This window comes from Coturnix japonica, chromosome 3 (assembly GCF_054131305.1).
Source record: "Coturnix japonica strain WE chromosome 3, WE-NBRP24, whole genome shotgun sequence".
NCBI classification, from domain to species: Eukaryota; Metazoa; Chordata; class Aves; order Galliformes; family Phasianidae; genus Coturnix; species Coturnix japonica.
The window spans coordinates 17,335,065-17,359,572 of record NC_140665.1 but is presented as its reverse complement, the minus strand read 5'-3'; the positions used below and the strand labels follow the sequence as shown (position 1 = coordinate 17,359,572).

The 24,508-nt window shown below is 45.0% G+C and overlaps 2 protein-coding genes across 7 annotated transcripts; one reads left to right on the top strand and one right to left on the bottom strand.

The window, feature by feature from the left end:
• Positions 1 to 897: 897 nt before the first annotated feature.
• On the bottom strand, positions 898 to 4,005 carry MORN2 (MORN repeat containing 2). Of its 3 annotated transcripts, XM_015857081.3 has the most exons (6): positions 3,932 to 4,005; positions 3,765 to 3,815; positions 3,329 to 3,435; positions 2,247 to 2,383; positions 1,422 to 1,568; positions 898 to 1,148 (listed from the first exon to the last, which is right to left on the bottom strand). In XM_015857081.3, the coding sequence occupies exons 1-5, from the start codon at positions 3,936 to 3,938 to the stop codon at positions 1,466 to 1,468; spliced, it is 405 nt and encodes a 134-aa protein (XP_015712567.2). In that variant the 5' UTR covers positions 3,939 to 4,005; the 3' UTR covers positions 898 to 1,148; positions 1,422 to 1,465. The 3 variants fall into 3 exon arrangements, with proteins under 3 accessions (XP_015712567.2, XP_015712569.2, XP_032299145.2); XM_015857083.3 differs by having other exon boundaries at positions 898 to 1,568; positions 3,329 to 3,432; XM_032443254.2 differs by having other exon boundaries at positions 898 to 1,568; positions 3,932 to 3,996.
• On the top strand, positions 3,116 to 23,329 carry DHX57 (DExH-box helicase 57). 4 transcript variants are annotated; one of them, XM_015857074.3, is made up of 25 exons: positions 3,116 to 3,235; positions 3,440 to 3,526; positions 4,948 to 5,179; positions 5,838 to 5,990; positions 6,249 to 6,419; positions 7,092 to 7,903; positions 8,625 to 8,815; positions 9,512 to 9,633; positions 10,476 to 10,671; positions 12,938 to 13,062; positions 14,057 to 14,190; positions 14,822 to 14,876; positions 15,770 to 15,972; positions 16,178 to 16,294; positions 16,584 to 16,680; positions 17,426 to 17,599; positions 17,820 to 18,020; positions 18,769 to 19,045; positions 19,398 to 19,493; positions 19,588 to 19,671; positions 19,808 to 19,945; positions 20,679 to 20,753; positions 20,919 to 21,053; positions 21,386 to 21,586; positions 21,698 to 23,329. In XM_015857074.3, the coding sequence occupies exons 3-25, from the start codon at positions 4,956 to 4,958 to the stop codon at positions 21,839 to 21,841; spliced, it is 4,125 nt and encodes a 1,374-aa protein (XP_015712560.2). In that variant the 5' UTR covers positions 3,116 to 3,235; positions 3,440 to 3,526; positions 4,948 to 4,955; the 3' UTR covers positions 21,842 to 23,329. The 4 variants fall into 4 exon arrangements, with proteins under 4 accessions (XP_015712560.2, XP_032299143.2, XP_085398996.1 ...); XM_032443252.2 differs by lacking the exons at positions 3,116 to 3,235; positions 3,440 to 3,526 and adding an exon at positions 3,948 to 4,035; XM_085542870.1 differs by lacking the exons at positions 3,116 to 3,235; positions 3,440 to 3,526 and adding an exon at positions 4,027 to 4,062.
• The last annotated feature ends 1,179 nt before the right edge of the window (positions 23,330 to 24,508 follow it).

Below are 24,508 nucleotides of genomic sequence, written 5' to 3'. Positions count from 1 at the left end.
GGAAGGCAGGAGCACAGTGCTTGTGGGATGTTTGGGGGATGGTGGGGTGGAGGGTAGCAGCAGTCCTCCATGTCTGTATGCAGTCACTAAGGTCCTGTAGGGCTTTTTGAGCTGAACAGCATGGAGAAAACATGAAGAAAACACAGGGAGAAAGCAGGTGTTGCACGGCAAGAGGTGTCAGGAAAAGATTTGACCTAGTCCAACGTGTTACTCCAAAGCAGAGGCATAGAAGAGGGGAAGGAGTAGAAAAAGGAAGAATAAGTTCTCACTGAAAGACAAATATCATCATAAAAGATATCCTTTAGGAAGAAAACGGAACAGCAGTACTTAAGTCAGCGTAATTACCATGCAGCACTGATAAAAGGAGGTGATGTGGAGCGAAGGAGCTGAAAGGACAAACTTAGGGGTTTGTGGAAGCTCCATAGAAGGTGTCGCCACCTGTGAAGGTGAGGGATTAATACAGGGATGCTGTATTTCTTTTGGGGACCTTGTTATTTCAGGAGCAACACACAACAAAATTGAGTACAGCGAAATGGCAATCCTGAAGAATACTTGTATGTGTAACCTAAGGGGTTATATTGCCAAAATGAGCCATGAGCTGTTTTGTTTCTGTGTGCTGAGAATGTGCTGGCTGTTTCATTTTGCTAAGAAACTAAAAGCCCTGGATTTTTCCAAATCATACCAAAATGAGCTGAGTATTGGAAGGCGTTTGTGAACCTTTCGTTCATTGTGTCTGAGAAGGGAGGCAAGGGCAGATACTTACTAAAACTCCTCAAACTTCTGGCTTTGTTTTGTTGTTCTTTTTTTTTAATTAGAGAGCCATTTTCCTGCTTTCTGTATCAAAGTATTTAGATTTGTAGTGCAAAGAGACCTTTGAAATACAAACCCAAACAAAAATAGAGGTGTATTTATTTAATTGCATTAGACCTTCTGCTAGGAACGGCCTTCAGCAGCAATCAGCCTCCTGTGAGCTCACTTGTCCCCCAGAGAAAAGTAGCCTTGGCACATATTTTTGAGCAGTGTACTGCTGGAACCTGGGTTGAGTGGTATTGACCTGGGAGGAGTAACTGCACGCTGCAGCTGTGCTTGCTCTATGTCCAGATCCTACCGTGTTTCCAAAGGCTTCTATGGGTTGGCAGGTTTGTTTTCTGGGGAAAAATTAGAGAGGCTGAGCATAAATGAGGATTCGTTTGCTGATACGTGGTTTTGTTGAAACCCAGCAAGAAAGAAATTCCCAGGTAAAATTAAACAAAAAATGCAGTCATTAACTGCTCTACTTCTAAATTTAACCTATTCAGCCCCATTCCTCTGCTTACTGCAGCTGATCAATTTGCAAAGAAAAGTAACTTTCTATTATTTACCAGTGACCTAAGGCTTTGTTTTTAATAAATACGTGAAGAGATCAATGACAGCTGTTGAACCTGGGGTGAGATCAAATGGGGCTGCTTTTGACAGTGCCAAATAGCTACATTTTCAGCTTATGTTTCAGTCCTGCTGCTTTTGTGCCACTGAACGTGCCAGTCCACACCACTCCGTTTTCATCTATGAAGTCTCCTTCACCTTCCATCCTGTAACAACATAAATCCAGTCTGTTAATAAAGCATGCAGTGAGATTGTGGCAGCAGTGATCTGTGCACAAGCAGGATGAGCAAATTGCCAGGAATCAGAACGCTCAGAGTCTAGGCCAATGAATGAACATGAATATTCTAATGGGAGTTTCTACAGTTATTTTTTCACATTAGATCTGTTTTGTGGATTATGAAGTGGGTATGAAATTCTTGTATTAGGAAAAGATGTGGTATCTTAACAATTCAGAACACCCTTATTTAAATTCGCTCAGTAGATGTTTAATAGGAGTGACACTAAAATACTTCATTCTGAGTGACAGAAATAAAGCTCTGCCTCTTTTCATCTCTATGGAATTTATACTTTACCTCAAAAATAAGTAAGGAAAAGCCTTCACAAACTATCAGTGCAAAACTGTGCTGTATTTCTGAACTCTGCCTGAGTTCAGAGACCTGGTAACACAAAAACAGACGGGTGTCTGTAATAACCATTCTGGGATCAAATCACCAGCTTTTGGCTGATATGATGAGATAGTTAAAGCTGGGATCTGCAATCTCAGGTAACCAGTGCAAGTTTCAGTGGGAGCAAGGGAAACATACTCCCGTGTTGGGTGAATTTCATGTTGACTTCATACTTGGAGAAATCAAAACTCACTGAAAAAACTTCCACTTCAGACATACTTGTTTTCATTGAATGGTCCGATGTACTTTGCTCCATTTGGAAATGTGTAGGTTCCTGACCCGTGGTACATGTTGTCTTTGAACTCGCCTTCATAAACAGCCCCAGAAGGATGTTCTAGCCTTCCAGTACCATTCATCTGCATTTAGTGAGAGATGATGGATAAAGGGTTAGTGTTTATTCTTACAGTATTATTTCCTTTTGTGACAGTATTCTTTCAGATTGCTACCTGTGAGCCTTCTCTCCCATTCAGGTAAGTGGAGGGGACTGATCTTTAAGATTTAGTCAGGTTTCTACCTCTACAAGCACTTTAAGTAACAGCTTGGAGTTTTTGGACAGCCACAGCATCTGTTAAATCTTTCCTCTGCTGATAGTCTCACAGACCTACAGTCTGTGCAGCAGGGAATTGCTGTCCCCAGCCTTACAAACTCATCTACTCTGGCAGCCTGAGGGGTTAATTATATTTTCTGGAATTTCTTCCTGATCAAGGCAAAATCGTTCATTTGTTCAGCCTCAGCCACTAAGCCAAGCATGTTTGTAGCGTGTGTTCTTGTATAAGAGTGAGAAAAGGACAGACGATCTAAAAAAGATGCTATTTCTTTTGTCTCATATTTATCTCATTTCAGAGATGTCTCCATTATCAACAAAATAAGAAGTTTTTGTGTACTTAATAATTCATCTGTGAAATAACGTGTAACCAAGGACAGCCAAAACCAGAGGTGTATCTATTGATGGTCAGAGCTCTCCTGTGTGGTCAAGGGAGGTATGTGTGGGGTGTACATTCACACACAGGTAGGCTGTGATCAGTTGGGCATCAGTTGGGCACCACTGCCTCCTTGTTTCAGCAGGGCCATCAGTGTCTGTTGTATCTGTGAGAGCCTCTGGAGGCAGAAAGATGTCCAAGTACTCTGCGTGTCTGAAGCATTCAGGCTGGGCTGTGCCAACATTCCCCAGTGGATGAAGAGGCTGCTGTTGATCTGGTCCTTCTCAGGTAATGGCTTTCCATTCCATGCATCCAGGAGCAGCTGTAGTGAGACAGTCCAAGCCCAGACAAAGCTTGAAATGAAGGAATACTTAAAATTACCTTGTCGTTTAACCAGCTACCAGTGTACGTCATTCCGTTGGCACTGGTGTGAACTCCGAGCCCATTCCTCTGCAACAAACCCTCAGGTGTCTTTGTGCACTCTCCTTCTAGGAAAAGAAACTGGTGTTTTCAGTTCAAACATCACTGAGACAACATAAAAACAACTGTGAGCTCCCAAAGGGCGTCGTGGATCTGCAGGTGAGCTGCTGCCATTGGGACAACACAGAACCCCAGTGGGGGGTCACAGGGCAGAGCAGAGCCCTGGGGGACACGGGGGAGAGCAGCTATTTCTTTAACGACCTGCAGGGTTATGGCAGCTCCTGCCTCAGCGCATGGAGCTCCATGGGAGGCAGCAGCCATCCCCACAGGGCAGGTTTCTTCTTTCCTCATCCCACACAACACGAGGGAAAGGAATCAGCCCTAACGACTTCCTTACCATACTTTTCTTTGTTTGGGAACGTGAATGATACTTTAAAAACGGCAGCATCTGTTGAGAAAGCAAAGCAGCGTGAAGAGCAGTTAGCTCAGAGCCCGACCCTCGCACGGCAGCTGCGAACAGCCGCTATGTGCGGGGCGGAGCGGGGGAACGGGGACAAGGCGCACCCTCCATGGTTGCCAAGCGGGAAGTGTCCGCCGTTACTAGGGACGGGGGAGCACAGGAAGAGGAAGGAGGGAGCTTCCGGGTCGAGGCGAGGAGCGGCGGGGCGGTGAGGAGAGCGGCGGGGAGCGGGACGGTGGGATGAGGGGGAAGGGAGGGGGCGAGGGGTTGGTGGGGATGCTTGGCTGTCCCTGCAGCAGCTCCCACGGGGCCATGGAATGGTTTGGGTTGGAATGGGCCATAAAGACCGGCTGCATCCGTACCGTGCTCTGCTCCCCAGGGCCCCATCCACCCTGAGCTGGGGAATCCTCCGGGGATGGGCAGCACAGCTTCTATGGGCAGCTGTGCCGGGGTCCCCCTCATGATAAAGATTTTCTCCTTCATGTCTTATCTAAATCTTACCTCTTTCAGGTAAAACCAGCCCCTTTGTTCTGTTACTACATACCTTTGTAGAACAGTCTGTCTGCGGGGTTGATGCTGGGGCTTAATATGGGGCAGTTCTGCTGTCACTGATAGCAGCTGCTTTGCACTGAGGGGTTTCCTTGGAGCTGGTGGGGGTCCTGCTGTAGGAGGGCTTCCTCACCACCCTATGCCTGGATACTCGGCTGTGTGGGCAGCTCTTTGTGGAAGGAATAGGTCAGGAGCAGGTATCAGCTCTGTGCTGTGAAGCGTCCCATAGTGGTTTGCTCTTTGCACTCAAGGAAATGCCGTCAGAGTACAGACCTGGGGCTCCAGGGCTGGGCAGCACTGCTGGTAGGCTCACCCTGCTTTATTAGGACCTGCAATTAGAATGACTGTGAGATAAATTTGGATCCCTTTTGTGTTCTAAAACCACAGGACTTGTTCTGGTGGAATGTGCTTTGTTTCGGGTGCATACCGATATGTGAACACGTGGGTGATTAACTGTGTTTTGAGAAGAGAGATTTTCTTCTCACTTAGAAAAACAAATGTACACCCAGATAGTTATTTTGCACTAAGTCACCTTCATAACTAAGGGCTATTTTTTTTTCTTCTTCCTCAGCAAGAAACATGAGCTCAGGAGCAAAGAGGAGAGGAAGGCCCAACAGAGGAGGAGGAAGAGGAATAGGAGGAGGAGGAAAAGGGAGAGGAGGAGGTGGCAGCAGTGGAAGAGGAGGAAGCAGCAGTGGCCGCTCAAACAAGCCTCAGCTTGGTGGGAATAGGAAATGTTCAACCAGAATTTGGGATGAAGGAGATGATTTTTGTCTCTTTGATGAACCGAGGCTGGAAACCAGGTCCTTCCATTAATCTGTGGGTTTTGAAATACAGAGGTGTTGGGGTTGATCTGGGGCTGAGTTTTTGAGTGTAACTGGATATGCACAAGAGTGAAGAGATACTGAAGCTGTTTCTTCAAGTATAAATCGATCTTTAATTGTACCTTTTATCCAACTTGTAGCATTTCATAGCCAGGAAATTTCTTAAAAGGTTTTAAGCTCTGATTTTCTTTGCCCATGAAGTAAGGTCAAAACATATTTGATCAGAAGACACTAATAAACACAGGATATTCATTTATTTGTATCCCAAAGCAGAAGCTGGATCATGTAAAATAAGCAGTAAATGGATGAATTTGGTATCCTAAATGTATTGTGACCAATCTAGCTTAGAAATACTTGGGTTGTCTGAAAATAGTGGAACCTGGCAAAGTTTTTACTAAATCACATTGGATGTGATGTAGAATAAAATATGTGTGTGCATCCACATGTGCATTAATGCAGGTACACACATCCTGGTCACGTAAGAATGAACCCAAGTGAACACTGCTTTGGTAATGGGTTTGTTTGTTTTGAAGTTCAGGGTTTTCTTGTTTTGAAATTTAGGGTTTGGTTGAGTTCTGAAGTTCAGCTTCAACTGTAGCCAGGCAAAGAGGCCATTGTTTTTTATTTTAATTTTTAGATCCAATGTTTCTGCCAGAAGAGGAGGGCAAACGAAACAAAGACCTGAAGCCAAAATGCCTCTGCAGACCATACATATGACAACAGAGAATCAGAGAAGAGTGAAGGAACTTCTTCGAGAGCTTCAAGGGCAGGATCTGGCTCCTGAATCAGAGTTAGTTTAAACTTCTAAATGCTTTAATAGGCACTGTTGGGGAGGGCGGGGGGGAATGGTATTCTTTTCCTCCCCATGACTTTTAATTTGATCTCAAGTCATGTAGTATTTTGAATCCATTCTGTTCCTCTATGACATTAACTCAGGGAAAGGGAAAGTTTCTCATTTAAGAGGAGGATTTAAAATTGTGGGGACACAATCTTATATCTATTCAGCAATATAATTTTGTTTCACTTTAATTTGATAACTTTTTATCAGAGTAGCTGGTTCTGGTGAAGATGAGGATGAACCTGATTACCTTGACGACGAACAGTGCTGGTCAGCAGATCAGGAAGCTTCTGACATGACACCAAGGTCTTCTGCTGAGGCAGCTGCCCACAAAATTGTGGAAAGCGAAGTGTCTCCATTTGCTGTGCACAAACTCTCCAGGTGATTATTTCCAGTGAATACTTTGTATGCTGAAGAGGTAACTTCTTAGTCTTGGTATCGTAAACCCTCAGTGCTTGGAATTCCACTTGACTCCAGGGAGAGTCTGTTCAGAAATTATGAGTTTGTATCTCCTCAAAGTTTGATCCTCGAGGGGATGAATTTAAAATAATGGTTTATGAAAATAAAGTGTTGTAGCATTTTTATAGTACAATTTTCTATTCTTTCTCTAAGATAATGAAACAAGTACTGGGAAAGCTCAGGCAGCATTGCTGTTATATGTTTATTCTAGGTAGGTATAATTTTGTAAGCTTTCTTCATCCATTTTGTTTAGATATGAGCAATTCTTAACTATTTCTGATTTCTTTGAGTGTGTTTTCTTTGTGAGAGGGCTCAGCTTTATCTGAAGAGCGTTATAGTGGGCAATATCCTCTACTACATACTATGTTCTGAGATACAAGACAGTTGCTACATAAACTGCTGCCTTAAGAACAGCGGACCTTTGGGGGCTTTTGTTTTTCAGGCAATAGCAGTAGTATCTCATGCTATATATATATATGTATATACTTATATATATACACTTCCTTATTGTGAGCCTCGTTATGCAGATTTGTGGCTGTTTTACTTCCTTCTCTGTCACTCACTTGTCACCACATGGTCTCTGTGTTGTTGTAGGTACGGTTTTGACAGTGAGCGCTGTAGGACTGTCCTGGGATCCTGCAATGGTAACATTGGGGCGTCTTTGGAGCATTTGCTGTTGCAGTGCTTTGCTGAGAGATACGGAGAGAAGATGCAGATTTCTGCAACAGCTGCTCAGACCAGCCGAGAAGAATGTTTAGAACAGAGGCAAGAAGAAGCTTTTGCCCTACGGTCAATCTATGGAGAAAAATTTGTAGAGAGAATTCAAAACAGAGTTTGGACGTTTAGTTTGGACCTGGGATACCTAACAAACAGGCTCAGCAAATCTAAACAGAAGGGTGGTTGTGCGAGGGATGCTGCAAAGCAGACTTCAAAAGAAATATGTAAATTTTATCTCCAGGGAGGCTGCAAATTTGGTTCAAAATGCAGATTTAGACATGAATTCCCTCCAGACCATCCACTGAGATCAGCCAGGAACTCTGTAGATGATTCTCACCTCAGATCTAACAGTGATGGTCCCGTATATGAGCTTGAAGTCAGATTTCCTGAAGAAAACAAGTATCCGCTCCAGGCACCTCTTGTAGCATTTTACACCACCGATGAGAATCTACCTCTTGCCTGTCGCCTGCACATTGCTGAATTCCTTTTTGGAAAGGCTTTGATAGCTGCGGAGTCTAATGAACCAGTGGTGTACGCGCTAGTGACTTCCTTAGAAGATGAATCTGAAATAGGCAAGTTACTTGAAAACACGCACCACAAATACAGCGCTCCTCCTGTTTCCCATCTGGCAACGCGTCCAGTGAAGCTGCACACAGAGTCTGTGTCTGGTTCAAATCGAGTATCAGAAGGTACATCACATTTTCATCCAGGGTTTCTGGGCTTAAAAAGAAAAGGAAGGCAGGGAGCACAATTATGGCATCTGTTCCAAATGTGTTTCTGGGGATGAAGGTCATGTGGTGAGCCAGATCCATGTTCTGTCTGTGCCTCAGCAAGTCACTTAGTAAAGCTGCAGGGGAAGGGTTTTCTGCTGGCTGTGGGTGAGTTAAAGGAGTGCACAGATAATGTCTTCAGCTTGATAGCGTGAACATGTTGTGGTCCAACATAGTGGATAAAATGCCATGAGGAGATGGGGTGCGTGCTCACTCAAAACTGACCTGGTATGTGTTCAGAAGCATGTTTGGAAGGTAATGGGGGAGGTTATTGGTAAGTGTATGGGAAACTGGTAATCGCAGCCTGAACCTCTGATTAACCATCTGAGGCAAGTGTTGGGTCAGCTGTGGGAGCACAGGTGAAGGTAATTTAGCCGTGCTCCCAGAAGGGGGGGAGCTTGACTCCACCTCTCCTAGGCTTCATTTAAGGGCTGACCACCACTAAGGCAGCATCTCTATCGGAGATTGCTCATTCGTGGAGACTGGGTGACCAGCCTCAGCATTTTCCAGCTAGGCTGAAGGCATCAGCATTGGTGAGTTTTTCCTTTATTGAGAGCGCTACTAGAAAGTGTCTCTTCTCTACCATGCTGATGGAGTTATCTGCCTTGATGACACCTGAACATATGTTCTCTGTTTCAAGCCTCAGCAGTGCCAGAGCCTCCAGAGGAAGAGGTGGCAGAAGAAGAGGAGGAAGATGAGCCCCAACAAGTAATTGTGGAGAATGAGAGTTATGTGAACCTCAAGAAAAAGCTTTCTAGAAAGTATGATGTCCACTCCAAATCTACGTATAATGAAAACGTTAAAATCTGTATGCAGTTTCGGCTGAAAAAGGTATAGTATACAATAGTATACAAAGCAGAATCTCTCTTTTCATGAGTGCTTTAGGGAAATACATATTTAAAACAATGCGCTGCTGTTTCGCTCTTCTTGTTTTCTTACTACCATGTTGCTCATCTTCCAGTAGTTCAGCAAATAGTGCATCTAACATCTGTCACCAGTTATGTACTCCCCCTGAAAGAGAATGAAGTATGTGATGCAAAATGTTGTTTCAGAAGAGGTGTAGGCTAGGTTGATTTATTTATTTGTGTTGGTCTTTTGCAAACAAATTGCATCTTGTTCTCAGTGCAGAAGCTGCTGGTTCATCCAATAGGATTCTGCTGCCTTTGAGCAACCTGCAAGGAATCTTGCAAAGCTATTTCAACCACTGTCAGATAGTTAGAAGGGAAAAATCAATAGTAGTTTTTATTTGGGAGTTTTCATCTGTCTGCATATCCTGGTAGAAGGTTGCTCAAACTGTTTCTGCATGCCAAGACAAATCAGATACTTCAGAGAATGACAGCAGCATTAGTTTGGTATTTTAGAAAATATCCTTTTGCTCTGTTTAGTAGAAAAGTTGGATGCAAGGAAAGAAATATGTGGATTATTATATGCTGGATGTCTCTTTAATGTCGAAAGAACTGTTAGCATCCAATATTGTTGAATCTAGGCCACCACAGGTACCACTTTCTTAACTGTATTGTGTATCAGTCTTCTAGACACTTCCAGTCCATGTTGTATGAAAGGCAGAAGCTCCCTGCGTGGCAAGAGAGAGAAACTATTCTTGATTTGCTGACAAGACACCAAGTTCTTGTTGTGAGTGGCATGACAGGGTAAGAGTGTGATTGTGCACTGAGACTTTATGTATTGAACTATACACAGAAGAATGTGAGATGTACAGCATCATAAAATATTCCAAATTGGAAGGGATCCATATGGATCATTAAGTCCAACTCTTGGCTCCACACAGAAGCACCCGAAAGTCAGACCATGTCTGCATGCATTTTCCAGATGCTTCACTCAGCAGGTTGGTGCCATGAGCACTGTGTTGGGGAGCCTGTTTCCAATGCCCAACTGCTCTCTGGTGAAGAACCTTTCCATGATACCCGGTCTGAGCCACCCGTTTCACAGCTTCATGCTGTTCCATTGGGCTCTATCTCTGGTTACCAGAAAGAGATCAGTGCTGCCCCTCCACTTCCCCTTTGTGAGAAAGCCATAGGCCGCCGTGCAGCCTCCCCTCAGCCTCCTTTGCCCTGGGCTGAACAAAGCAAGAGACCTCAGCACTCCTTGCACCCCTTGTCCTCCAGACTCTTCACCATCTTTGTAGCCCTCTTTTGGATGCTCTGTATTAGTTTTATGTCCTTTTCAGACTTTGGTACCCAGAAAGATTTTCTCTGTGAGGTCATTTGTTCATACTTGATTCACATTGGCTCCTGTATACCTTATCAAAAATTAATTCTTGAAAGCTTATGTGGGAGAAAAGGTTGGGGTTGTTATTTGTCCCTGACCAGTGGCAGCAACCTTACATGAAGTTCATATAAAGTATGACATGAATGGAACAAAGCAGGCTGCAGGTGGAATGCAGCCAATTTATGTGGATGGAAGGGGTTTGCCTTTTGCTGAGTTTTGTTTTTTGTTATTGTGTCTTAATTGATGCCTGATTTTTGTCATGCAGGTGTGGGAAAACCACTCAGATTCCTCAGTTTATTTTGGATGCATCACTGCAAGGTTCTCCAAACGCAGTTGCAAACATCATCTGTACTCAGCCTCGCAGGATCTCTGCCATTTCTGTGGCTGAGCGTGTAGCCAAAGAGAGAATAGAAAGGGTTGGAGTTACTGTAGGCTATCAGATCCGCTTAGAAAGTGTGAAGGTATGTACGCTTTGCTTGTTGGTTTTCATTTAGTTCTATTGAAACGTGCTTAGTGCTTGTCTAGGATACAGAATGCCTGTCCTATGTCCACCATATAGTGAGATCAGCAAGTCTGTATCACTCATGTTTTTTATAATGTATTATAAAAAACAATTATTTCATCCCAAGTTGCACAGTCCATTATATAGAATGAGAGAGTAGTTCTGTGTCTTGTATTGCTGGCTGTCTCTGTTTGAGTGAGTGAAGGGCCTGAGCATGTGACACTCAATACTAGAAATACTTTTCCTCTAGCAGGTTATCTGAGTGCACTGACCTTGTTTCCCTGCCTGTTTCCATTTATCTCCAAGTGAAGCCAAAAGGGGGAGCTGAATTTAAACTGCTGTCCTAGAAGTGGAATTTTATCCACATTCCAGCTGATTCTTTTTTCCACTAGATGTTTAGAATTGCTTGTTCAGATTCATTGGATCTTTTTAGGGACAGGAATCTGAAGTTGGTTATCACAGAGCAACTTCCGAAGGAAAAGCAGCTTTTGTTTGTATGGTTCATATAGTTACCAATGTCCCTGGGGCATGAAGCAGATGTTCTTAAGTTTTAATCAGCAAAGAAAAATTGACCAGTCCTGTCTCCATCATGGACTGTTTCCTTTCTATCATACTCATCTATCAAAGGCTGCTGATGTGGTCTACCTAGACTTCAGCAAAGCCTTTGACACTGTCTCCCATGCTATTCTCCTGCAGAAGCTGGCAGCCTGTGGCTTGGATGAGTACACTCCTGGCCGGGTAAGGAGCTGGCTGTAGGGCCAGGCTCGGAGAGTGGTGGTAAACAGAGTTAAATCCAGCTGGCAATCAGTCATGAGTGGTGTTCCCCAGGGCTCGGTGCTGGGGCCTGTCCTCTTCAATATCTTTATTGATGACTTGGATGATGAGGGCATTGAGTGCACCCTCAGTAAGTTTGCGGATGACACCAAATTGGCAGGGAGTGTGGATCTGCCTGGGGGTAGCGAGGCCCTACAGAGGGATCTGGACAGGCTGGAGAGCTGGGCTGAAGCCAACGGGATGAGGTTCAACAAGACCAGATGCCATGTCCTGCACTTTGGCTACAACAGCCCCTGTCAATGCTACAAGCTTGGGCCAGAGTGGCTGGAAGACTGTGCAGAGGAAATGGACCTGGGGGTATTGACTGATGCTCTGCTGAACATGAGCCAACAGTGTGCCCAGGTGGCCAAGAAGGCCAACGCATCCTGGCTTGCATCAGAAACAGCATTGCCAGCAGGAGCAGAGAGGTGATTGTCACCCTGTACTCGGCATTGGTGCAGCTGCATGTCGAGTACTGTGTTCAGTTTTGGGCCCCTCACTGCAAGAAAGACATGGAGGCCCTGGAATGTGTTCAAAGGAGGGCAACAAAGCTGGTGAAGGGTCTGAAGCACAGGCCTTACGAGGAGCGGCTGAAGGAGCTGGGAATGTTCAGCCTGGAGAAGAGGAGGCTCAGGGGAGACCTTCTAGTTCTCTATAACTTCCTGATGGGAGGTTGCAGTGAGCTGGGGGTTGGCCTCTTCTCTCGTGTATTTAGTGATAGGACCAAGAGAGAATGGTTTCAAGCTATGGCAGGGGAGATTCAGGCTGGACATTAGGAGGTATTACTTCTCAGAAAGGGTAGTCAGGCACTGGAATGGACTGCCCAGGGAGGTGGTGGAGTCACCGACCTTGGGGGTGTTCAAGGAAAGACTGGATGTTGTGTTGAGGGGCATGGTTTAGTGGGAGCTATTGGTAATAAGTGAACATTTGGACTGGATGATCACAGAATTGTAGGGGTTGGAAGGGACCACTAGAGATCATCGAGTCCAACCCCCTGCCAAAGCAGGCTTCCTACGCCACGTCACACAGGACGCCCAGGTCCCTCTCAGCAGAGCTCCTCTCCAGCAGGTCTTCCCCCAGCCTGCACCAGTGCATGCAATTATTTCTACCCAGGTGCAAGACTCTGCACTTGCTTTTGTTAAACCTCATCCGGTTTCTTACTGCCCAGCTCTCCAGCCTGTCTAGGTCTCGCTGAATGGCAGCACAGCCTTCAGGTATGTCAGCCAATCCTCCCAACTTCATGTCATCAGCAAACGTGCTGAGGGTGGTAATGATCTTTTAGGTCTTTTCCAACCTTGGTGATTCTGTGATTCTATTCCCAGCACCCAGCGGAAGCTTTACAGCCACACATACTCTTAGCACTGTGTTAAGCTGTGCACAGTCCACCCAAGTGCTTTGTTTTACCTTTCCAGTCGTCGGCTACCAGACTGCTGTACTGCACCACTGGTGTGCTGCTGAGAAGGCTTGAAGGGGATCTGACTTTGCAGGGAATTACACACGTTATCGTTGATGAGGTTCATGAAAGAACGGAAGAAAGGTGAGTAACCTTCCATCCTGTGAGCACAATGAAGAAACAGTAAGGAAGAGAGGTGATGATGAAGACGCAGCATCTGAAGTTGTTTATGGCAGGAATAACGGGCTGGTGGAAGGAGTCTGGTTGAAGGTTTTTGTCTTCAGGCTGTTTGGGTGTTGTGTTGCAGCAGCTGTAAAGCAAGCACGTATCTTAAATTCTGTTCTTCCATGTATCTCTCAAGGATTCTTCTTCTCATCTAAAACTGCTTGTAAGCCAGTCCTTTAATGGCTTTTCTGACATGTCTTAATGCATAGGGAAAAATGTAGTGAGCAGGGAAGAGTAGAGAAGTTCGAGTAGCTCTCTCAGTGGGGAAGGAGCAAAAGTGACTCAACTGTCAATTAGTTTGTTATCTAATGTTCTTGTTACTTATGTAGTATTTTATAAGGTAACTAGAGCGTTTTGGTGTTTAAATAAATTTGGTAAGTAATCCTGGCCCTTTAATAGGGAAAAGCCAGAAAATGAGCTGTGTGGGAACCATATGGTCATGGCCTGAACCGGTGATTGAGCACCAGGTGGTGGGATGTAGCCAGCCCTGTAAGCACAGGTGTGAGCAATTCACTTGTGCCACCAGAACTTAACCTCATTTAAGGGCTGGCAGCTGCAAGGGAAGGATCTCTATTTGGAGGTGGTGTCCTTTGGAATGTTCAGCCAGCCCTGGTCCTCTAAAAGGGGTAAACTATTCCTCTTTTGTTACCTGGTTATGACCACTGCCTTTCTTGGGTGATCTGAAGCTGGTTAAAGCAATTGTACCTGCTGTCTGCCTGTCCTTATGTGAGTAGACTGGCTTTCACTAACTCACTGCATTGTTGGCCTCCTGCCATTCTAAGAAGCTCATGGTGTTGATGTGATACTATTGCTGTGCTACTGAGAACACTGACGTGGAGAGAATAGGGAGGGAAGAAAGATCTGAATGCTAACAATGAAGAAGTTCAAGTGTCTTTTTGCTTGTTTTCATCAGTGACTTCTTGCTGCTGGTTTTGAAGGATATAATGGTTCAGAGACCAGACCTGCGCATTATCCTAATGAGTGCCACCTTGAATGCAGAGCTGTTTTCTCAGTACTTTCACTCCTGTCCAATTATTAACATACCAGGTGAAAACAGATAATATCTTGTCAATATTCATTGCTTTAGAGATTTGGTTTTGGTTTTTCTGCTTGTGAAGTGTTTTTCTGTTCCTGTTTATGTCACTGTTGAATGGGAAAAATATGGCTTTAACTCAGGTTTTAAGCAAAGGGTGAGCTTTCTGTATTTGCAAGATGCGGATTTCTACAATAACTGCAATTACAAGGTCTGAAACAGAAAGGCTAATGAGATTTATCAGAGAAGACTTGGAAATTGAGTCTTTTTGCTGCTGTTCTTATACCAGCAGAATTTCCCTCCCTACAAGCTGAAAGTGACCAGACGTATACAGCCTGGTTCCCTGAGCTGCATTCACCACAGCTTAAACTACCTATAAGGGTAGCAGCCCTTCTCTGGCTGTGTACATGCTTATTGCCAAACCATGCTTGGAAAACATCTGCTGTTTTAGACAGAAATAATGTTGAAGAGCACAGGTGGATGCAGATGAGAGTCCCATGTTAGGTTTTTTAGGTCACAGAGGTGGATTAGGGATTAAAGTGGTGAAGCCAGGTGTGAAATCATAAGCAGTGTGACACAGTTACCATCTTTTGTCTTTTCTCTCTTCTGCGGCACATAGATTTACTTTCTTACATTCCCTTTCAGGTCGAACGTTTCCTGTAGATCAGTTTTTTCTGGAAGATGTGATTGCAATGACAAGGTATGAAATTGCCGAATTGCCTGGGATGTATTTGACATGTAAAGTTGCACTGCTGACTGCACTAGACCTGCCCACAAATTAGAAAAAGATGCTCTCAGATATTCCCATTACTTGAAGGCCTGGAGTTCTGCTAAAGTACTGACTGTGAGAGATGCTTTTTTATACCACTGTGGAGTCTACAGTGCTGTGCCAAAACCTTTTCTGAATTAGATACCATGTAAATACTTTAAAATGGCAGAGTTTCCTTTTTGTATGCCCTGCTTTGCTGCAGAAAGTGAGACAAAGATTCCTGCTATCAGCTGTAGCTACTGGAGAGTCAAAGCAACTCAGATATTCCAGATAAGTAAATCCACCAGCTGTTTTAAATTATATGCAGATTGTTGCTCTGAGCTGCTCTCTTAGTTTAGGTCACATTTGCAGTCCAGGTGTTTCTCATTACAGCTTTTAGAAGACGATCATCCCAGTATGGCAGGACACCTCTCCCTTCACCCCAAAGCTGGCTCAAACTTTCAGCACTGATGATTTGTTAGCATGGGAGAAAAGAGGTGTAGTGCAGGTGATTGCACTTTCTTGACCAGTGTTTATTCTGGAACTCCCTTGCACTAAAGTCAGAGTTGCTCAATAACTTGAGTTGCACTGGGCTTTAACAGCTCACTTTGCCGTGCCCTTCCACCAGTAAAACTGAATCTAGTTCAGAAGTACTGCTTTACTGGTCTTTATAGTGCAAGTGGGGCAGTAACATGAATTGCAGTCAGTGTAAAATACAATTACTTACAAATCTGTGAGGAACTTTGTATAGCTGTGGTACCCTGTTTCTGTAGCTAATTATTGGATGGAGGCTGTTTGGCTTCTTTCTGTGCCACCTGAAGAATGTTCATTCTTCTGCTGTTCAGGTATGTTTTAGAGGACAGCAGTCCCTACAGGCGCAAGACAAAGCAAGATAACAAACTGACTGCAAGACACAAAAGAACTGCATTTGAAGAAGTGGAGGAGGACCTGAGACGTGCTGGCTTGCTGGAAGACACTGACTCAGCTGTCAAGGATTCAGACCCAGACCAAAAATTAACTCTGAAGCAGCTACTTAAACGATATAAAGGTGAGCTCCTTCTTAAATCTGCTAAGATTGTCCTGATAAGGTATGAGAAGAGCTGTACCAGGGTGACTTGTGAGGCTGCCTTTGTCTGATGTAAACCAGGTGTTGTTCAGGCTGAGTTGTGCATGTTTACTCAGCCGTGTTGGCTGGCTGTATCCAGCACGTGTATTTTATGAGGGATGAACTTAACTGTGTTCTTTTTCCACAGGGGTTAACAAGACAGTGTTGAAAACAATGTCTGTCATGGACTTGGACAAAGTTAATCTGGAATTAATAGAAGCCTTGCTGGAGTGGATAGTTGACGGCAAACATTCATACCCCCCAGGTATCTCACACAGAGATGAACAGAGGTAGATTCTCAGAGGTCGTGCACTTGTAGACAGCCTCAGGATAAAGTTTTGTGTTCAGAGTTCTGAGTAACAAAAACCCTGATATGTGGAGGATAGGGTAAGATGAGAATCACATGCTTTAGAAAGTCTTTGTTGCAGCCTGTATGCTTTTTGTACAGGAACTGCAAAACAACTGGAGTTTTGCCTTGGCCTTCTGCACGTTAGTAACACATCCTACTGTCATTTCTATTGAGTGATTATATTTTTCTTGATTGACATGTTTAGGTGCTGTGTTGATATTTTTGCCTGGTCTAGCAGAAATCAAGATGCTTTATGAGCAGCTCCAGTCCAACGCCCTTTTTAATAACAGGCACAGCAAGAGGTAAGGCACAACAGCTCCCAGGTGACGTCTTTACCCATTATAAAAAAAAAGAGAGTAGCTTCCAGCATGAAGTCTGCCTTTATCAAGGGACAAATAAAGTTTATTAAACGGGTGAGTTTGTGATATGACCCAGACAAGAGAATTCCCGCTCTGCTGTCTTACTGACTTGCTCTGTTAGATTTTTCTTGTCTCAGAAGAATGGAAGGTGTTTGTTTTGGTACCTGTTGTAGTTCTCAGAAATCCCAGTGATGAGTTTCTGCACTTTGCACTCTGCATGGTCCGGTGGACTGTTGGAAGCTTCACCTCAGCTACTGTTCTCTTTCAGAATGTGCCCTCAGAAGCCTTCAGCTGTTACTGTGGTTGTATTTGATCACAGATTGCTACATGGAGATGTAACTGGATTTCCTTGTCTAAACAGTAGTGACACAGATGCCTTTGACAAGGTTGACTGGAGTGATCTTTTCCAATCTGGCGTTATAAATCAAATGTTCTAGACTGTTCACAGGAGACAGGTTGTTGGTTTTTCAGCTCCATTCTGAGATCTGTTCCCTCTGCAAACTTCTCCACCTTCCCGCAGGGCGTATCTTAAAGTTGATGTGGCAGAGAGGTTTGCTGTTTTTTACATGAATTTGAATGTATGTGTGCACTGTCTGGTACTGGCAGTGCAGAAGTGCATACAGGCAGGCTGTTCCCAGGAGGAAAAAAGCAGAGATGTGCTCAGCATACTCTCCTGTTTTTCCTCCAGGTGTGTTGTTTATCCACTTCATTCTTCACTGTCCAGTGAAGAACAGCAGTCTGTGTTCCTCCGGCCTCCTGCGGGAGTTATCAAAATCATCATCTCTACCAACATTGCAGAAACATCTGTCACCATCGACGATGTGGTCTATGTGATTGATTCCGGAAAAATGAAAGAGAAAAGGTACTGGGATTCATTCCTGTTCTGTGCAAAGAGCTGGGAAGAACCTGAAGGAGTTTGATCTGCAGAAAGCTGCTAGGAGAGGGAGAGTCAGTCTGGACCCAGATCCAGCTGCAGGGGTGGGAATCAGGTCCATATAGAGGTTGGCAACATCTGTGTGCTGGAGCTCCAGCTTGTTCACCCTGCACCCGTGAATATAAGCCTATTTCTTGCTCTCCTGCAGATACGACCCAAGCAAAGGAATGGAAAGTCTGGAAGACACGTTTGTGTCCAGGGCCAACGCTCTGCAAAGGAAAGGACGAGCAGGCCGTGTAGCCTCAGGTGTCTGTTTCCATCTTTTCACTAGCCATCACTATAACCATCAGCTCATAAAACAGCAGTTACCAGAAATACAAAGAGTGCCCCTGGAGCAGCTTTGTCTAAGGTGAGCTGTTGTTTCTATATTACCTGAAAGACCCAGTGTAGAGTGTCCTCCCTCCACAGGAGGAAGCATCTGAAATGCCCTTATTAAGGAATTTAGTCCCCCTTAGTAACATCACAAAACCAGTAAACTTGCTTTGGAGATTTTAGGTTCTCTTGATCTCATTATCACAATGCCTCTGCATCCAGAGATCTAGTCATACCATGTCTCAGATCTCCCATCTTATTGCACAGCACTTAGTTCTTATTTAGCGCTAGGAAAAAGGCCTCTCACCCCCTGAGAAGATATTTGCATTCCTGTGCTCTGGGCCCACAGGAGATGTTTATCTCTCTATACTATATTCTCCCTTGGAGTTGCTGAGCGACACAGTGCAGTAAGTCCGCACCCTGGATCCAACACTGCTGTAACACCAGTACTAAATGAAAGAGACCTTCTTGCTCCTGCCTCACTTGGTGCACCCCTTTATACAAAAAAAGAAACAAAACAAGAGAAAAACATTTTTTCCAGAGAAAACTTCATTTTAAAATGAAGTGTGATAAGTAAGAATCTGTTCTTCCTGGCTGTGATGCTGGATGGAGGTGACCCATCCTCATATGGCTTCCTGAATTTAATCACTCTTTACAGAGCCTCTTCGAGGGGCTGTGTTCTTGAAAGCAGGTTTGTGGCGTTTTCATAAATGCTCTGTGACATCCTGTCTGTGGAACTAAGCTGCCTTCTTTTGCTTTCAATTGTTTTTTGTCCCCTTCTTCAGAATTAAGATTCTGGACATGTTTTCTGCACAGAGCCTTCACTCTGTCTTATCACGACTAATTGAGCCCCCTAGAACTGAGTCTTTGCGGGCATCAAAGCTGCGTCTGCAAGACTTAGGAGCGTTAACTGCAGATGAAAAGCTCACTCCTTTGGGATATCACTTGGCTTCCCTGCCTGTTGATGTCAGGATTGGCAAACTTATGCTGTTTGGCACCATCTTCCGCTGCCTGGATCCTGCGCTCACAATAGCAGCCAGTCTGGCTTTTAAGTCACCCTTTGTAAGTATTGTTACTTGCATTTCCATCTTTGAAGGCAGTGCATTTTCATACAGCGGTGAATGCTGCTGTAAGCTGCAGCGTGCTGCACCTGAGTGTGTTTATTCTCCTTCTTAGCCTCCCCTGTTTATATGCTTAATGCAGTGCTCATCAGAAGAGTCGTTACAGGTAGATGATGAAAATCATACAGCAATGACACAAATAGTATTTATAAACAAGCATTGAAACAACACAGTTATTACAGTTAATGAACATTAAGTGCAGCCAGTCTGTTTTGTCCAGATTTAGTGTAAAAATTGAAAGCAAACATAAGCAGCAGTTCCGCTGTGAGATTAATCTGTCCCTGCCTTTCCAGGTGTCCCCATGGGATAAAAGGGAAGAAGCAAACAAAAAGAAGTTGGACTTTGCAGTAGGAAACAGTGACTATCTGGCTCTGCTCCAGGCATATAAGGTGAGCTAAAAATGATTAGCCTCTGTCAGAGGTTTGTGATGTATCACAGCTTGAAGTTCAGTACTTCAAAGTTTGCTCTTGTCTTTTCAATTAGGGATGGCGTTTAAGTACCAAAGAGGGCCCTCAGGCAAGCTACAACTACTGCAGGGAGAACTTCTTATCAGGAAGAGTTCTTCAGGTAAGTCAGTTTTTGTGGCCTCATGCAGGGACTGGTTGAGGACACCGAGGTGGAGTTCTGGTGCCTAAACTGAGCGAGCTGTTGGCACTGTTACCTCAGTGGGTCTCCCATCACAGACCTTTCTCTTTTTTTGTAGGAAATTGCCAGTCTGAAAAGACAGTTCACAGAGCTGCTTTCTGACATTGGGTTTGTGAAGGAGGGGTTAAGAGCCAGGGACATTGAGAGGAAGTGGTCCCAAGCAGGCGATGGTGTCTTGGATGCCACAGGAGAAGAGGTAACTTGCAGCATGTCGATGCTTTGACCAAATGCTGCAGCTTTTGATGGGGCCAGAAAGCCAGCTGTTAGCTCTGCTGGGCTTCTGGATGCAGCCTTGCAACAAACCACCTCCTCCTACCTATAGTTTTTCCTCCCTGAATGGTATTAGTTTCAGTTACTTCAGACCTTGTGTGCCCAAGAACAGGACCAGGTGTGGAGGTGAGACTGTGACAGCACTGTGTTCTGAGAAAGTGAAACACTGCTGTCCGGGCACACGTGGTGGTAGTGAGTGCTGGAAAGACACAGGTCTGATTTGTGGACTGCACTGAATGTTGGCATTAGTGCGGGCTTTATTTTTGGGAATGGAATTGCATTACAGAGCAGGCAGTGAAATACTTCAGCATTGCAGACAATCCTCAGAAAGCAGTACGTGCTGAGCCAGAGATCTCCTGGGCTGTGTGGCAGGGCAGGAAGGGCTCGGTAGCTGTGGTGTCTCCTTATGTGTTGGGACAATGTGTGCTTTCTTTCCCAGCTTTGTAGCCAGATGCTGGGGAACAATTAGACAGCTGGTGTCCAGTTCGCTCCCAATAGCTATGGGGCAGCACTGCAGTCTAATCTGAGTCTGCTCCTTTGTAAGACACAGCAGTGCAGCTATGGAAGGAAACCAGCTTCAGCAGTGGACTCATTCCAGAGGCAGGGCTTTGTCTTTTGACCTACCTGTAGGATATCTAATGTATCTATTAACTTCATAGGCGAATTCAAATGCAGAGAACATCAAGCTGATCTCAGCTATGTTGTGTGCTGCACTGTATCCCAATGTTGTCCAGGTAAGAGAATGCCTTTTCACTCTACAGTATACCTACAGTATAGATCTGTCTCTGGTGACCTGTTTACTACTTGAGAATCAGTTGTTGATAAAACGTGAGTTCTACAAGTGAATTCACTATTCTGGTACAGCAGATTTTTGTAACTTCTTGTCTTACACCGCACAGGTGAAAAAGCCAGAGGGCAAATATCAGAAGACCAGTACAGGAGCTGTCAAAATGCAACCAAAAGCAGAAGAGCTGAAGTTTGTTACGAAGAATGATGGTTATGTTCACATTCACCCTTCATCCGTCAATTATCAGGTCAGGATTCTTTTCTTCCTTCAAACAAACGTTATTTTCTTAAAAAAAAGAATTTGCCTTTCCTTGAGCAGATGAGGAGAGGGATCCTTTTGAAGCTTAAGGAAAAAAATGCTTCACGATTGAAATCTCCCTATTGATAACTGGCAAAGCTGAGGGCAGCTGTCGTGCCATGAAGTCTGTGAAATGTGTGGGCATGTCTGCTGTGCCTTGCAGCTCTTGCAGGCAATCCCCTATTTGCTTGAATGGGCTGCAGGGCTGCAGTACAGGTGATGCTGTAAGGACAGTGGTATACATGTTGTGTTTAACTGGTCTTTTGGGCTCTGCCTCTGCAGACCAGGCATTTTGAGAGCCCCTACCTGGTGTACCATGAGAAGATCAAGACCAGCCGCGTGTTCATTCGAGACTGCAGCATGGTGTCCGTGTACCCGCTGGTCCTGCTGGGAGGAGGGCAGGTTCACATGCAGCTGCACAAGGGAGAGTTCGTCATTTCCCTCGATGACGGGTGGATACGGTTTGTGGCAGCCTCTCACCAGGTAACGGAAAGGGACAATGCTGGGTGTGCTGCAGGGCTCTGTGCTGTGTTAGAACTGGGGGAGGTGCACTTCGGGAGCTTTGTACTCACCGTGTTGTGCTGTGTGTGCCAGGTGGCTGAGCTGGTGAAAGAGCTGCGCTGTGAACTCGACCAGTTGCTGCAGGATAAGATCAAGAATCCCAGCATGGATTTATGCATGTGCCCCCGTGGGTCGCGCATCATCGCTATGATTGTAAAGCTTGTGACCACACAGTAACGTATGAGAGGCGTTCTGTAAAGATGCGGGCTGCATCCTTAGAGCCTGAGAACAGACCGGGGAACATCAGTGTCTGTATGTATTAGTTATCTCAGAACATGGTGTTGATCTGTGGAAGACCAGGTTGGCAGCGATGCTATTGGATGCTGTGGGATTTGGACAGTTTGCAGAGCTGGCCTGCTGGTAGGAAACATGGCATGTTTGGCAGGAGGAACAGAAACCAACTGCAAGAGCACGTTCTTCTGTGAAACCAGTTCATTGGCAGTAAGGGGTTTTGGTCACAGAACTGCTACCCCAGCTGCTGCTTTTAATAATAATGTCTAAAAGCATCTGCTCTTAAAATGCTTTAGATTCAATTCTACGTTTTGAGCAAGAGTTCATTGAGGCAGTTTGGTTTTGTCTGAGCAGGAAATGATTTGTGCTTAAGAGTTTAACCCAAAGCCCTTAGAAAGGGAGACTAGCTGTAAGAGCTCAGTTGGACTCGCTTGCTGGATCAGCACAGAATGCTGCGGCTTAAATGTTTTACTGCAGGACACGGTGGGTATCTCCCCTGAAAGAAGGGCTTTTCAGGCCTCCTGAACTGTGGAACGCAGCAGAGAGGGGCTGCTGTAGCTGCCAAAAAATGACTTTGCTGGGTTTAATGTAGTGCTAGTGGTTCAATGTTGCTGGGGTGGTATTCCTCCAGTATTCCTCCTGCCACCATTGTATCGCTGACTTCTTGGAGGGGAGTTTTTGCCAATCTTGCTCGTTGGAAGCACTGTTAACAGTCAAATGTGACTGCAATAATAATGAACTAGTACTACTTCCTTTATCATGCTGCTGGTTTGTGATGTGTAGGGTTACAGCACCTGGACTGCTTGATAGAATGGCAGTAGCTGACTTTGCTGTCATCTGTGGTAGAAAAACAGAGCAAACACCATCTCTGCCACCAGACGTGCCTACAAGCAGCCTTTGAGCTGAGGAATAAGCAAAGAAGCAGGCATTTCTCAACAGTTAAGCATGTGTAGAAGCACTGAGGAAGAAAAAGGGCACGAAGCTGTACCAAGACTGATTACTGCTGCAGTAGGACAGGCTCTGCATTGTGCTGAGTTGCAGAAGACTCTCCTATTGATGGCAGCAAGAAATCATATCAACAGTAGCACCATATTCTGTAGCTGCACACCTGGATGCTGCTGCTTGGTTTTCCTGAGGTCTGGCAAGGAGCTGCTTAAAGCCAACTAACTACTCCTGGGGGATTTTATAGCACTTCAGAGGAATTCTCAGCGTGCTGTCAAGACAGTGTGCAGCCATGAGCTCTACAAGGTGGCACCAGCAGAAGCGACGCTGCTGCTGTGTATGGCTGGCAGTCACTCCTGTTCAGCGTCAGACAGCAGCTACGTGCAGGTTGGGTGCAGAGCGCAATAGGAACAGATCCCATTTCTCACTTTGGACTTTTGTATGCTGTCAAAATGGTATCCCTCTTCAATAAAAGGATTTCGCAACCATCAAGGAAGTTCTGAAGGATTCTCTTTTCTCCCCCTCTGAAGCAAGGGTGAGGGGACAAGGGGGTTGCTACAGTTTAGAAGCATCCAACTTCTAAATATGGCAGGAAGCACTCTTGGAACATCCTAGTGGGTGCCACCATAAGGTAAGCCAGCAGCAGGAATTGAGCACATCCATGCAGTCAGGAGCTGACAGCCAGTAATGCCCTTGTTTCCCCCATTGCTTCTCTACAACCACCTCCTCAGCTGCTGTGCCACCTGACTGCAGAAGGGGTTCAATGTGGTGGTGTTCCCCCCCCAGCCCCTTCTCACAGGCTGACAGCACTTTTTATTACTTCCTTTAGCAGCAGGTGGCTGCGCTGGGCTGATGTGTAGATGTACTAAAGCCTTTACACAGTATAATTCCACTTAGTAAAGCCGTGACTTCTTTTGTTGAGGTATAATCTCAGTTTATGGGTTTTGGGGTTTTTTTTGTTTTTTACTTTTACAGAGATCTGGGGCATTCAAACACACACACTGCAATAGCTTTAAACACCATTATATGCGTCACAGGTACACTTTTATGCTGGTAACCATTGCCTTCTGTGCAACATCTCTATTTCCACAGTGCCAGTTTTTACAGCTGTTGGGAGCAGTTACAGCACTCCAAGGGTTGGAAAGCCATTTTAATACCTCAGGTGACTGGAGGAAAAGCCAGAGCCCAGCTGCTACGCATCCCCCAAAGCACAGGACAAACTCTCCATGCTACTGATGAGCTGCATCTGAGTTTGCTCACGAGTCAGTATCTAACAGGACACGACCATACAAAGTCCAGGTGACTGACTGAGAACAAGCAGCAGTGCTGGTGTCAGTGACTGGGCAGAACATCTCACCCCTTCCAGCAGTGCTCTATTTCAGGTGGAATACTTCTGTTCCATTACTGACCACTTCCCTGGGAGCTGCCTCCCAACCAACCCCAGGCAGAGGAGCAAAGTTGTCTGTAAGGAAAGCTTTAAAGCTTTTTTTCACCTAAAAGGACTACCTGCATGCATTATTTTTTTTTCCTGCACTGGTTCTTCCACCTTATCATAAATATCAATCCCTTCCTCCAAAATAGTAGTACTTCTGTTTGGACAACTGGGATACAAAATGTGAATTCAAAAGCCAGTGACTTCAATAGTTTACATCCCCAAATTATTTCAAGTAC